General features: G+C 39.1%; 2 protein-coding genes across 2 annotated transcripts in view; both read right to left on the reverse strand.

The window, feature by feature from the left end:
• Nucleotides 1-74, reverse strand: part of Clock (clock circadian regulator) — a 75,132-nt gene extending 75,058 nt beyond the window's left edge. Inside the window, exon 1 of the mRNA XM_013009062.1 lies at nt 8-74. The gene's annotated coding sequence lies outside the window, so the exon portion shown is untranslated. The remainder of the gene's footprint in view (nt 1-7) is intronic.
• Nucleotides 75-4,102: 4,028 nt separating this feature from the next.
• LOC105980190 overlaps nt 4,103-14,516 on the reverse strand; it is a 157,311-nt gene continuing 146,897 nt past the window's right edge. The window contains exons 13-15 of the mRNA XM_013008923.1: nt 9,631-9,774; nt 5,119-5,327; nt 4,103-4,257 (exon numbers count right to left, since the gene is read on the reverse strand). Of these exons, the coding sequence (XP_012864377.1) occupies nt 4,103-4,257; nt 5,119-5,327; nt 9,631-9,774 (508 nt within the window). The remainder of the gene's footprint in view (nt 4,258-5,118; nt 5,328-9,630; nt 9,775-14,516) is intronic.

The raw sequence follows: 14,516 nt of genomic DNA on the forward strand, positions 1-14,516 counted from the left end.
CGCTCACCGGGAGCGCGCGCGTGGCGGCGGCCAGATTTCCTTCGCGCGCTTGCCGGCCGGGGTTTCCACTTTCGAGTCGGTCGCCGCGAGCCGAGTCCGTGATTGCGCTCCCTCCCGGCGCATGCGTCGTCAGTGACCCCGGGCTCCGCGGCCGGCCGAACCCGGCGATCGCCCCTCCCCTCACGGCCTTCCCGGGCGCGCCGCCGTGCGCATGCGACTTGCCCCGTTAGGCGGCGCGGACCCGGGCCAGAGGATCCCGGGCGCCCGGGGAGACTCCGCGCCCGCGGGCCATCGTCCGCGCGCTCCGGGGCTGCCGAGGGAACCTCGGCCCGCGTCTGCCCGGAGGAAAGCCGAGGAGGCGCGGCCTGGCCGGGCTGAGGGTGCGACCGCGCCGCGGAGCGGAGACTCTGGGTCCTGGTGACTTGGGCTCCTCACCCGGGATCCCAGGAGCTCCCTGCTGGGCCAGGGGTCCCGAGGCCCGGAAAGGGCGCCTCTCCCCCGCGTGGAGCAAGCACTTGGCCCTGGTCTCCCGGGTTGGAGGTTGCGGAGTGGGGGGACGGCCGGCGGAGGCACCTCGGGTCTCGGGAGGAGCGCGATCGGGCCGCTTCCCGCCGTACTTCCCTCCGGTACCGGAGGACGGGGGCCAGCGCGGCCGCGGGGAGCACGCGGGGAGGCCGGGCATTCGCTCCTTTGCGCGCTCCCTTACGGCCTTGAATGACAAGCCCAGGGACCCTGTCGAGGAAGATGGGGGTGGCGCGGTGGGGAGCAACCCGAGCTCGTACCAAGCCTGCCCTGACGCCTTGGTTAGCGCGTCTAAACGCCTGGAAAGGAAATCTCTTGTAGTCCTAGTTCCTAGAGGTTTCCGTTTTGATTTGAATTTGTATTTTCTAAAAAATACAGTTTGCTCAGGTGGCTCTAAAATCTTCTCCCCCCCAAGGCAACTTTAACCTCAGTAAATCCTTCCAAGCCTTGCTGTAATCAGAGAAAAAGGCTAGCTTAACCCGGCATGGTGGTTGCACCCCTGAATCCCAACCCTTACTGTTCCCCTGAGGATGCTCCCATCGAGTGGGAAAACATGATTTGTTCATTGCCCCCATCATATGGCAGAAGGGATTTTAGTGAACGTTTCCGTGTGTTTCCATTTCCGATTCATATTTGAGTCCGTCTTCGGTCTTAAGCTGCGCTTACCAAAAGGGGTATTATCTCTTTTGCAATTTGAGTCTGAAAGCCATCTTTGCATACATGAATAATGATAAAGTACTATGAAAAAATGAACATATTCAAAGATGGAGATTCGGTTTACACACTTTTTGATGCCCCCAAACCAGTGTGAAGTAGGTTCCTCTGGAATATTCTGTTACACTAATCAGTAAGTTGGATGTGTTTGTTTTATTGCCTAAATTAGAAGTTTTCTTTTACCGCAGTTGAGAGTTCTGATACTGGTAAGGTAGCAAGAGATGAGATGAGAAGTTACTAATACTGATAAAGTAGGTTCTAGCCAACCAAGAGTTTGAATACTTTTCCTAGGATAGAGTTTCATTAGAGGAAAAGTGACCCGTTCTCATATTCCCAGGCTCTAGAACATATTTTGAGAAATACCTTTGCCCTTTTTATTGGTTCCACTGCCCCTTGAGTCACCGGATAGAACTGTGTTCACCTCTGACTCCTCCCTCTCTCACATTATGTGTTTAATTATTTACCAAGACCTGTTAATATACTTTTTGTTGTCTCATATTCTCTCCAAGAAAAAAATAATTGGGCATCTAAATATATTTCTCAAAGCTAGGAGTGTAGCAAAAAGAGGGGGATGAATGACCATATCTCCTGCTGAGTAAAGAACTGTGCAGCAGGAGGCTGTGTCTCTTATTAACTATGGATTCTCCATTAAAAGAAATTTGTTACTATTCTCCCTCTCAGTCCCCAATACCAAAGGGATGGACTGAGAAAGGAAAGAAAAAGTACCGGTTGAAAACAAACTTCCTTCAAAGCTAGCCTGAGCTACACTGCAAAACCCTGACCAAAAGGAAAAAATAAAGACCTAACAAACTAAGGAAAGCACCTTCCATTTTCAGAGTTCTTGGAGTCACAAGTTCATCCCTAGAATTTTTGGCTTGAGATTAGAGTTTCATACTAGATAGATTGAATAACCTAGAGTGGAAGAGTTAAGAAACAATCAGATTTGCTGCCTGGTGCATCTCTTAAGTTTCATGTGCATACAGATTGCCTAGGATCTCATGAAAATGAAAATTCCAACTCTATGATAGGGCCAGTTATGGTTCTAACAAGTTTCCTGAGCATGGGTCTGGTGTGAGGATCACACTTTGACAAACAAGATGCTATAAAATAGAGGAGTTTCAGTAGAGCACAGTAGATTAAAAAATGTAGGAAATATCTATTTTGTAGGTTGAATATCAGCTATTAATAACTCTTAGCTGGGTATGATAGTTCATGCTAATAATCCCAGCACCCTGGGAGACTGATACAGAAGGATCTTAAGTTTGAGGCCAGCCTGGGCCAGATAAGTGAGAATTTCTCACACCAACAACAAAATACCTCAAAACTTCTAATCATAAAGTAACAGTTCATTCTCAATAAAGTGGGAATTTTACTTAAGTGAGAATATGTATGCAAGTAGTAGTAACCTGTATTGGTAAGTTTGAGTCCTTTCTAGAAGGATATGTGTGTATTGCTGAAGAGTGAAGCTGGAATTACAACCAGGCAGTTATGACATGTTATAATTTTATGTTTTACAAATACTAAAATCATAAAAATTTAATTGCCCCTTTATAGATCTGAGTTAAGGGGAAAATACTTTCACTTAAGCTAGCCTATTTAACTTGAATATGACAACTTGAATATTAACTTGAATGACAACTGTTTTTAAAAGAAAAAGATTATGTATGAGGGGATGTCTCACAATTGATTTCAACTGGCAGGGAAATTGTGTTGATACTTAAGTGAATTAGAAGACACTAACTAACATTACATTGTGCCTTTATGATAAGATAGCTCTTTTGTTTCCACTACTATTGTGTCCTGAATAGGAATTTACCTCCAATATCTTAACGTCTCTGACGTGATTTTACCTTAGCTGACAAAATAATCAATACTTTTATCTATTAAGACACCCTCCTGCCAGTAGGAATAGAAGGCCCTTTCTTTACTCTGTTAGTTAAATTACCTCCATTTTCACCAATTTATTTCTGATATTAGCCATTTAAGCTTGTATAGATGCTCTCACAAATATCATTCAGCATTGCTAATTACAATTATGTATTATGTATTGTCAATAAACACCAAGGAGGAGAATAAAATGTTTCTGAACTGAAGGTGTTTTTGGGTTTACCAACCTTTCCTCTATAAGTCATGTTCATTTTTTTTCCCAAGATACAACATTCTACAGATCTTCTGTAATGTCCTACTAATGTGTTTCTTCATAAGTTCTGTGATGAATATTAAAACAAAGGTTAGTCCCACAATGTATTTTTTATCACCTTGCCTTAAGGATTTAGAAATTTGCATAGCATACTGTTCTAATTATCCTATAATTAACTACTTAGTAATTTTGTGACAATAATATAGCTAATTAAAGCAATAATGAATAAGGATATTTCCTTAGCACTTTTCAGAATCATTAAGTTGTAATATGTTATTAAGTTGCTTTTTTAATAAGTAAGGGACTTTAAAGAAAAAGTATATGGTTATAAAAATAAGAACTTACTTGAAGATCCATAAATAATAGACTTAAAATGTGTTTGCTGAAATTTCTGAAATTTTTTGAGTCTTTTTTATTTTTTTCTTTGGAAAGTCGCTTTGGAAGTGAGTAGGCATCACAGGGACTTGTGATATTTGTGTTTTTGTCCAACTTGAGAAAAAAGACACACCACAGAAAAGTATTTAGGAGTAAACAGAAGTTTTAGTTTGTCAAAGACAATGAATTTTCTGATACACCTGGAATTTTTTGATGTGCTGTAAGAACTATAATTTTAATATAAAATGAAAAATAGATCTATGTATGAACTTTCTGATCTCTATGAATGATAGAGTATGAAAGATAAAGTATTCAGCAAATGTGCACTTTAACACAATTTATTAAATATTTCTATTTGGTATCATTATCACTGTTTGAACTGTCACCATCATCATAAATAGAAGTGTTTCTAATTGAAGATACCATCATATCTGCAATGCCTTTTCTGGGATTTTCTTCTAAATCAGTCTCTATTGCTCCAACTTCAGCTAGCTTCCACTCAAGTTCTGAAATAAATAACCCATCATTAAACTGGATAAAAAGTTTGGAAAAAAAGAAACATGAAATTACTCATCTGTACTGGTAACTGTAAATCTATAGGTGACTCAAATAAAAATTAATGTCTAAATGAGGATATATTTAAAACCCCATTAACTAAAATATTGTAGGTGAAGGCCTGGCTCAATTTGTAGAATACTTGCCTAACTACATGAGGCTCTGAGTTCAAACTCCACTACTGTCAAAAAATGAAAATAAATGGCTTGCACCTTCATATCAAGATGAAAAGGGGAAAAAACTAAGGAAAGTAGAAAGATATATTGAGAAAACAGCAAAAGCAATAGTCCTGTGCTGTGTTTGAAAAATAAAATGGGAGAAATGCATTTGTTAGGGATATGAGTCTCAAAGAGAATGGAGTAAGTGGTAGAAAATGAATACACATGCTATAGACATTCCATCAAGAAGAAAATAAATGAGTAATAAGTCTAGGATTTCATAATGAGACCCATAGAATTGGGTTTGGATCAGGAGAACAAAGCACAGGGAATTTTAGGTATAAGGAAATGGGTAAAACAAAGTGTGATGGCCCAGATGAGTATGTCTAGGGGTAGGGCTGAAGAGCAGCCAGCTGGCAGCAAGCATTAAAATACACTGAGAAGTTCAACTGGAGAGGTAGGCTGAAAGACTAATTTGTAAACTTATTTTAGACAGGAAACCATTAAAGGTTTTCTGCAAAGGGTGTTAGGATAAGAGTATTATTGCTGGAAACTGATCTGGAGGCAAGGGAAACACTATGGTTTAAGGAAATAAACTTTCTTGATACTCTATACCAGCTATTTTTATAAATAAACCAAAAATAACATCATTACCTTCTAGCTTGAGATTTATCCCTCCACATTCTATAATACCAATGAATTTGCCTTCTATCTGACCATTTTTATAAACAAAAATTGTTGGTAAGCAGTTATCATGGTAGTGTTGAATGCAGCTATTCACGATGGCTTTAACAAATTTAGTTTCTGGAAACTTTTTTGCTAGGAGACTAAGCTGATGGTTAACCAACAAACACATTGGGATGCTGAAAAGAGAAACAGTACACATAATATATTTAAGAACAAACTATTCACCTCAATGTAATAAAATGTATAAAAACATCTTTATGACAAAAATATATCTTTAGTTTCTCATAAAAGTATAGCCTTATCCTCCACTGTCAATTTTAGCAAAGCTAAAACTATGTGTAGAGTCCTCGAGTTTTTATTGGAAGTGCCACTATGGCCTGGGAAGGAAATAACTACTGTGAAAGTCTGGCGCCTAATATAGGCAAACTACATTCAACTCTGGTCGGTAGGTCATGGGGGTAGGGGAAATACAAAAACAACTGAGGTCCAGACAATGTTTGGCTCTTCTAGTTGAAATAAAGAGGCCTTACTCATTACCATCATGTATTAACATGATGAGCTCATACCCAAAGCTCCTCAACTCAGACATCTACATAGCTGTCCTCATACAGAATTATCTCATCAGAAATTAAATTGTTTGGAAGTGTGATCAAAACTTCCAATTCTTCCTGTGATACCTATTTTTCAACTAGCCCCTTACCTCTAATTTATAACAGCCTTACCAAATAGTTTTAGGGCTAATCCTGCCTCCTGTACCTTATTCTCTTCCCTTTCATAAGGCACTTTCTTTGTTATTCTGTTTTCTTCTTCTGATTCCCCACCCCACCTTCTCTTGTTGATTGTGGGGTACGGGGCCTGAACTCTGGGCCTGGGCATTGATTGTGGGGTACGGGGCCGGAACTCTGGGCCTGGGCATTGTCCCTCAGCTCTTCAGCTCAAGGCTAGCGCTCTTGAGCCACAGAGCCACTTCCAGCTTTTTCTGCTTATGTGGTGCTGAGGAATCATACCCAGGACCTCATGCATGGAAGGCAAGCACTCTTCCACTGAGCCACTTTCCCAGCCCCCCTCTCCTCTCTCTTCCTCCCCCCTCTCTTGCCCTTTCTCTCTCCCTCTCTCCCTTCTTTACCCCCTTCCGCCCTCTCTCTGTTCAATTCACAAAATCTTAATACCTTACAATTGAGTCCTTTTCTAATAACCATTCTTTCCTCTAGTTACAGCCCTGGTGATAACCTAGTAGTCTGTATGTTTTGCTCACTTCCATTCTTGAAATGACCTTTCTGTTTGACCTCTGTGGTAAGACTTACTATTGATTTATCTTTTTTTCCTTTTTCTTTTTGTTGGTCCTGGGGCTTGAACTCAGAGCTTGGGCACTGTCCCTGAGCTTTTTCTGCTCAAGGCTAGTGCTCTACCACTTTAAGCCACAGCACCAATTCCCATTTTCTGGTGGTTAATTAGAGATAAGAGTCTCATGGGCTTTGCTGCCCAGCTAGCTTGGAACCAAATCTCAGCCTCCTGGAAAGCTAGGATTAGGCACAAGCCACCAACCAGTGCCTGGCTATTGATTTTCTTTTAACCTTTCTAATTTCCTTCTGTTTTCTCTGCCACAAATACGAATCCCCTTACAGCTATTTTTCTTACTGCAGATACATCCCCCAAAGAACTCTAAACTACCAGTAGTAGATGAATTTCCTCCTCTTTCACCCCTCCAAAAAAAAACCCTAATCTTTCTCCTATATTTTATTAGGTTGGTTTGTGGGCTAAACTTTTTCTTCTACAGCATCTAATATTTAATCAATCGAGTCATACTGATTTCATCTCCCTGTTTCATATCTGTTCGCTCTTCTTTGTTTTTTTTCTATTGCTGTACTCTTTTTTATCTGACCTATATTAGATTACCTAATCTGTTGTATTTTTGTATTTTCTTCCTTTTTTTGTGGTGCTAAGGATCAACTCCAAGAATTTGCACATGTTAAAACAAGACAATCCCTCCCAATGCCAAATTTTATTTCTTATCATCAAAAAAAAAAAAAAAACTAGCCAGGTGTCAGAGGCTTATAGCTACAGAATGAGGGTCATGACTCAAAACCAGCGTAGGCAGGAAAGCCTGAGAGACTCCTGTCTCTAATTAGCCACCACAAAAGCCAGAAGTTGAGCTGTGACATAAGTGATAGAATGCTAACATTGAGTAAAAATGCTCAGGGACTTAGGCCCTGAGTTCAAGCCCCAGGGTCAGCACAAAAAAGGAAGAAAAGAAAACCATTCTGGAAGTTCTCAATGAAATTTGACTGCAAAACTGATGAATTAGTAAATCTTAGTGCTAAAATTTGCATAAATTGCTCTGAGTTTCTCAAAGAACCTGAAGAGAGATTAATGAGACAAGGACTTGTGGCAACAAGGCTGCTGTCATAGTTTCTGTCCATGGTCTGCAGCTCTGAGGAACTGTCCAGAGGGACAATTTGAATAAACTTGGGGGAAAAGTCTACTTCTCAGTTACTTCTGTACTAGGTCAGTGAGTCCTAGAAATGTTTGACTAATTGTAATTAGTAAACAAGGCACTTTAAAATTAACTGTTGGGGGAATGGGAAAGTGCAGGGGAATTTCCTACTAATGGACCCTAAAGAGACATTAAATAGCTATAGGTACTGCCTGATCCTTGATTGACTATTCACAGTATGTGTATTTTATTGCCTGGTGCTAGTGGCTCACACCTATGATCCTAGCTACGCAGTACAGAAAGTCTGAAGCTTATCTCCAATTAATTGCCAAAAAGTTGGAAGTAGAGCTTTGACTCAAGTGGTAGAATACCAGCCTTGAGCAAAAAAAGTTAAGGGACAGAGCTCAGGCCCTGAGTTTAAGCCTTACCCACAACAAACAAACAAAATATATGTATTTATTAAATCTGGAGATACTTGGGAAAACTTGAGTGGGGAATAGGTATTAGAAATTGTTAGGAATTGGGGCTGGGAAGGTGGCTCAGTGGTAGAGCGCTTGCCTTGTATGCTTGAGGCCCTGGGTTCGATTCCTCAGCACCACATAAGCAAAAAGAAAAAAGCCGGAAGTGGCAGTGTGGCTCAAGTGGTAGAGCGCTAGCCTTGAGCTGAAGAGCTGAGGGACAGCGCCCAGGCCCAGAGTTCAGGCCCCACGACTGGACCCAAAAATAAATAAATAAATAAATAAATTGTTAGGAATTACTGTTAACTTTGTTAGATGAGGAAATGCTACTGCAGTTAGGTAGAAGAACATCTTGAAGGGGAATATGCCATCCCTAAATATGGCACTCTGACACAAGGTCTACTGTGAGTTGGAAGCAACTAAGAACAAACACAAAAGACAACCTTTCTGCCTTCCATCTCCATAGCAAGAATGGCAGAATGACTTTAAGTCACTCAACTCAGCCCAGAGAAATACCAGAGGAGAAAAAATAGTATTAGAGAGGGAAAGAGAGAAAGAGAGAGAGAGAGAGAGGGAGAGGGAGAGAGGGAGGGAGAGGAGAGAGAAACCTTCCTAAAACAACCTTTATGTCCCATTCATTTACTTATAAACTAAGCGCACTCTCTTTTGTCTTGTCTAAAATGTTAGATGTCTAAAAATGGTAAGATACTACATAAGCCCATTTTCACATCTCTTCCACATACATCTCACCAAGTTCTTCCCATTAATAGACTTGTGTTTGTTTTGTTCATCAATCTCTCTTTTCTCAGTCAGACAGGTATAGAAAACTTTTACCTAAGAGTCTTTGTCCCTATTTTTTTTAAATGTAGACTGAAGTACTTAGTATGTATGCTTAGTAGTTAATTATCATACTGGTGTATAATTTACTTTGAAATCATTCTGAAAATGCAAAAACACATCCATACACAGAAACAATGACAGTACACAGTGCAAAATGTTTACTGTTGAATCTACACGATGGATATTTAGGATGCTTGTCTTCCTGTTCTATTTTTCTATAAATTTCAAATTTTTCCTAATAAAAGATTTTACCTACTATCAGAGTGATTATTTTTCTAATTTAATGTGATAAGCTCTTCAAATGACAAATGAATATATTTTAAAATACCTAATTTAATCTAAAGCCAATGACTAAGTAAAACTATAGATGTGGTTATATGTAAGACCCATAAATAATACAATAGCATACTAGTTTCTTAAATACTCTGTTATATGTAGAATAGACCCTTAAAGCCAAAAAAGATTGTTTAAAACATTAGTACATTAATATTTTTCCTAATATGTTCTTTTTTAATTTTAGGCTACTTTACACTATTCCATAATAATATATCAATTTTGGACATTATGTGCTATTTCTTGAAAAAGATAAGAAGAATCGGGCTTTCTCACTCACACTTTGTATCAGTGAACAGAAAGTTGCCTTCATGGTTCATTTACTTGTCCATATTTCTTATATACATATTTAGTATTCAAATTACTTTCATAATAAAATATTGCATTAATATTTTTAAACACTCTGGTAATTACCTTGATCGGTATAGGTGAATTATAACCCATAAATCTTTTTCTGCATTTGTGACTTCATTCACATATTGATTTCCAGAAATTTCTCTTAATTCCCCAAACTTTTGTTTTTTCTTAAGTGCATTCCATTCCTGTAAACGCTTTTTTCTAATGTAAAAAAAAAGATACATTAAAAATGTTATTTTCATAAGATCATTGAGAATACAGTGAGTTTGGAACAATAATTAATGCCCTTATACATTAAACAACTTAAATGAGAAGATAATCATTAATGAGATAACCAAGTCATTTTACTTTTTTAATGTAGTCTTTATGGTATCATGGGTATAGCAAAGTAAAAGAAATTTGCTTTGACTTTTATGTAAGACTAGGTTATTTAGACATTGGGCGGACAAAGCATCATGCACAGTTAAAACCTCAGGAGAGAATATGTAGTAATAATAACTATTGAGCACCTGTTATATTGCTACTATTTTGTTTTTAATATTTTTAAATAGTGTATATTGATCATACAGAGGAGTTTCACTGTCATATTTGATATATGCACATAATGTACTTTGATCAAATTCACCAACATAAATTCACCCAATCAATTAGTCTTTGAATATCCTCCTTCCCTGCTTTTAAACAATTGAAAGAGGTTGCATTATTCTACATTTATGCATATATAAAGTATGCTAATAATATTTATATGACCCCCCCATTACCTCTCCTTTCACCTTCCCCTTTTTGGTGGTACCCTTCCCCAAAGACTCCTCCCTATTTCACACATTGTGTCATCTTTAAAAAAAAAAAAAGAGGTGGAGATTCTACATATGTGAGAGAAGATGTGGCATTTGTCTTTCTCAGTCTGACTTTATTTCATTTAACATAATGATCTCCAGTTCCATCCATTTTTTCTGGATGACAAGTTCATTTTTCTTGATGGGTAAATAATACTCCATTGTGAATATATATCATATACATAAATTTTTTATCCATTCATCAGTTGAGCTAATGAAGCAGATTACTTTGGCTACTATGAATAGCACTGCATAAACATAGGTATGTAAGTATCACTAGTATATGCAGACTTAGACTCATTACATATATGAACAAGAGTGGTATAATAGCAGAATTATATGGTATTCTATTTTTAGTTTTCTTTTTTCTTTTTTTGGCCAGTAGTGGGGCTTGGACTCAGGGTCTGGGCACTGTCCCTGAGCTTCTTTTGCTCAAGACTAGCACTCTACCACTTGAGCCACAGTGCCACTTCCAGCTTTTTCTGTTTATGTGGTACTGAGGAATCAAATCCATGGCTTCATGCATGCTAGGTGAACACTCTACCACTAAGCTACATTCCCAACCCTATTTTTAATTTTTTAAGGAATCACATTGGAGACGCTTTTTGCCTTCTTAGGTCTATTCCTAAGTTTTTAAATTTTTGCTTAAGCCTGTTATGAATAGGATTTTTTCCTGATATCTTTCTCAGCCTATTTGTTTTTGAAAAAACTGATTTTTGTTTTGCATGTTGATTTTGTATGCTACTCCTTTGCTGAACACATTTATCAGATCTAAGAGGTTTTTAGTGGAATCTTTATTGTCTTTTAAGTGCAGGATCATATCTGCAGGTAGAGATAATTTGACTTCTTCTTGTTCTATTTGCATTCCTTTTATCTTACCTTGTTGCTGAGGTTAAGAATTCTAGCACTACATTGAATAAGAATGGAGAGAGTGAATATCCTTGTTTTTTGTTCCTAACTTTAAAGGAAATGATTTGTTTTTCCCCATTTAGAATGATGTTGGATATAGCTTTATTGTATATAGCTTTTATTATGTTAAGGTCATTATTCCTGTTCCTGATTTCTTCTACGCTTTTATCTCAGAGTTAAATTTTGTCAAAGACTTTTATTTCCTGCATCTACAGGATGAATATGTGATTGGGGCCTTTATTCTATTGTGTTCTGTATTGCATTTATTGATTTACATATGATGAAATGTCTTGTACCTTGGAAGGAAACCAACTGGATCAAAGGATCAGAGTGTATAATCCTTTGAATATGTTGTTGAATTATTTGCAAGTATTTTATTAAGAATTTTTACATCTTTGATGATCAAGGAAATAGGTCTATACTTTGTTGTTGTTATGTCCTCACCAAATTTTGGTATTAGGGTAGTACTGGCTTCATAGAATGGTTCAGTAGCATTGTTTTCCTTTCTCTTTTATAGAAAAGTGTGAGGATGATTTGTGTTAGTTCTTTAAAGGTCTAGTAGAGTTCATCAGTGAATCTATGATCCTGTCTTAGGCTTTTCTGTTGGAAGTCTATTACTGCTTCAATTTTGTTCCTTTGTATAGATAGGTCTTTTTAGGTAGTTTAGATCTTCTTTGCTCAACTTTTTTTTTGGGGGGGGGGAGGGGAACCTTGAACTCAGGGTGTAGGTGCTCTCCCTGAGCCTCTTTGTGCTCAAGACAAGCACTATACCACTTGAGCCACAGGGCCACTTCTGTTTTTTGAGTAGTTAATTAGAGATAAGAGTCTCCTGTGGACTATTTTTCTGCCCAGGCTGGCTTTGAACCACAATACTTAGATCTCAGCTTCCTGCGTAGCTATTGGCTACTCAGCTATTTTCGGTTGTAATGTTTGCTCTGGGCCTGGGTGCTGTCCCTGAGCTCTTCAGTTCAAGGCGAGTGCTCTACCATTTGAGCCACAGTACCACTTCCAGTTTTGGTAGTTAATTGGAAATAAGAGTCTCACAGACTTTCCTGCCTGGGCTGGCGTTGAACTGCATCCTATCTCAGCTTCCTGAGTAGCTAGGATTACAGGTGTGAGCCACCTGGGCTCAGCTTGGCTCAAGTTTTGTTTTTGTTTTTGTCGGTTGTGGGGCCTGAACTCTGGGCCTGGACACTGTCCCTCAGCTCTTCAGTTCAAGGAGAGAGCTTTACCACTTGAGCCACAAAGCCACTTCTGGCTTTTTCTGCTTATGTGGTTCTGAGAAATTAAACCCAGGGCCTCATGCATGCAAGGCAAGCGCTCTACCACTGAGCCACCTTCCAGCCCTTGGCTCACCTTTTACAGGTCATATACATGTATAAATTTATCTATTCTAGAATTTCTAGTGTATTTGAATATAAGTCTCCAAAGTATTCCCCAATGATCGGAATTTCATTGGCATTTGCTGTAATAGTCTCTCTGTAATCTTATTGAGTCTTTCTTTTCATTAGTTTGGCTAAGGGTGTGTCAATTTCATTTTCTTTTCAAATAGCTGGCTTTTGTTTTCATTGACTATTTTTATTCTTCTTTTTTTTTTTTTTGGTCAGTTGTGGGGCCTGAACTCTGGGCCCAGGCGCTGTCCCTCAGCTTTTCAGCTCAAGGCTAACACCCTACCACTTGAGCCACAGAGCCACTTCTGGCGTTTTTCTGCTTAGGCGGTGCTGAGGAATTGAACTCAGGGCCTCATGCATGCAAGGCAAGTGCTCTACCACTAAGCCACCGTCCCAGCCCCTTATTATTTTTTTAGTGTTCATTTAATTAATTTCTACCTCAATTTCTTTCTACCTACTGCTTTTGAGTTTGGCTCATTATTCTTTTAGTAAGAGCTTGGGTGAATTATTAGGTTATTTATTTGAGATCATTCTCATTTTTTTTTTTTTTTTGGTCAGTCATGGGGCTTGAACTCTGGGCTTGGGCGCTGTCCCTGTGCTTTTCAGCTCAAGACGAACATTCTACTGCTTAAGCCACAGCGCCACTTCCTCATTCTGATTTTTTAATGTAGGCACTTATAGTTATAAACTTTCTAAGTTATAAAGAAAAGGTCTATAAAGAGCAATTAAATGCTTTTTTGTGATTTTAACCTATGGGTTACTTCTTTAGGCTAGGTAGCCGAGAGCCTACTCTACCTTGCATAGTCCTACCATAATGAAGGCTTATACTCATGATTTCCTCTTATTCCTTCTGATGCCTCAACAGTTCCTGTGTGGCCCTGTATATGTGGCAAGATGAAGCTCCTCCTCTTGGGAACTGTAACAAACTCACACTTTGCAATGGCAATCATATCTCACTCATAGTTGAATAAAAACAAAATCCTGGGTATATTTTAAAACCCTCTGACATTGCCAGGTGCTAGTGGCTCATGACTGTAATCCTAGCTACTTAAGAGTCTGAGTTCTCAGGCTGGGAAGGTGGCTCAGTGGTTGAGTGCTTGCCTTGCATGCGTGAGGCCCTGGGTTCAATTCCTCAGCACCACACAAGCAGAAAAAAAAAAGCCAGAAGTGGCGCTGTGGCTCAAGTGGTAGAGTGCTAGCCTTGAGCTGAAGAGCTGAGGGACAGCGCCCGGGCCCAGAGTTCAGGCCCCACGACCAGACCACCCCAACCCCCCAAAAAAGAGGCTGAGTTCTAAGGATTAAAGTTTGAAGCCAGCCTGGGCAGGAAAGTCCATGAGACTCTTATCACTAATAAACTACCAAAAAAGCTAGAAGCGAGCTGTGGTTCAAGTGGTAGCACACTAGTCTTAAGAAAAAGAATCTCGATTATAGCCATTCTAACTGAGGTGAGGTGGTATCTCAATGTTGTTTTGATTTGCATTTCTTTTATGGCTTGAGAGGTTGAGCATTTCTTCATGTGTCTATTGGCCATCCTTCTTTCCTTTTCAGAGAACTTTCTCTTTAAGTCTTTAGCCCACTTATTTATTGGGCATTTGTTTCTTTGAAGATTTGTTTTTGGGGGGATTTAATTTTTTAAGTTCCAGGTATATTTTAGATATGAGATTCTTGTCTGTTGTATGGCTAGTGAAGATCTTCTCCTAATCTGTGGGCTATAATCAAGAACTCTAATAACAACAGATGCTGGAGGGGATGTGGACAGAAGGGAACCTTACTGCATTGTTGGTGGGAGTGTAAACTTCTTCAACCA

The sequence above is a fragment of the Dipodomys ordii genome, unplaced genomic scaffold (genome assembly GCF_000151885.1).
Source record: "Dipodomys ordii isolate 6190 unplaced genomic scaffold, Dord_2.0 Scaffold8, whole genome shotgun sequence".
In the NCBI taxonomy this organism is placed as follows: domain Eukaryota; kingdom Metazoa; phylum Chordata; class Mammalia; order Rodentia; family Heteromyidae; genus Dipodomys; species Dipodomys ordii.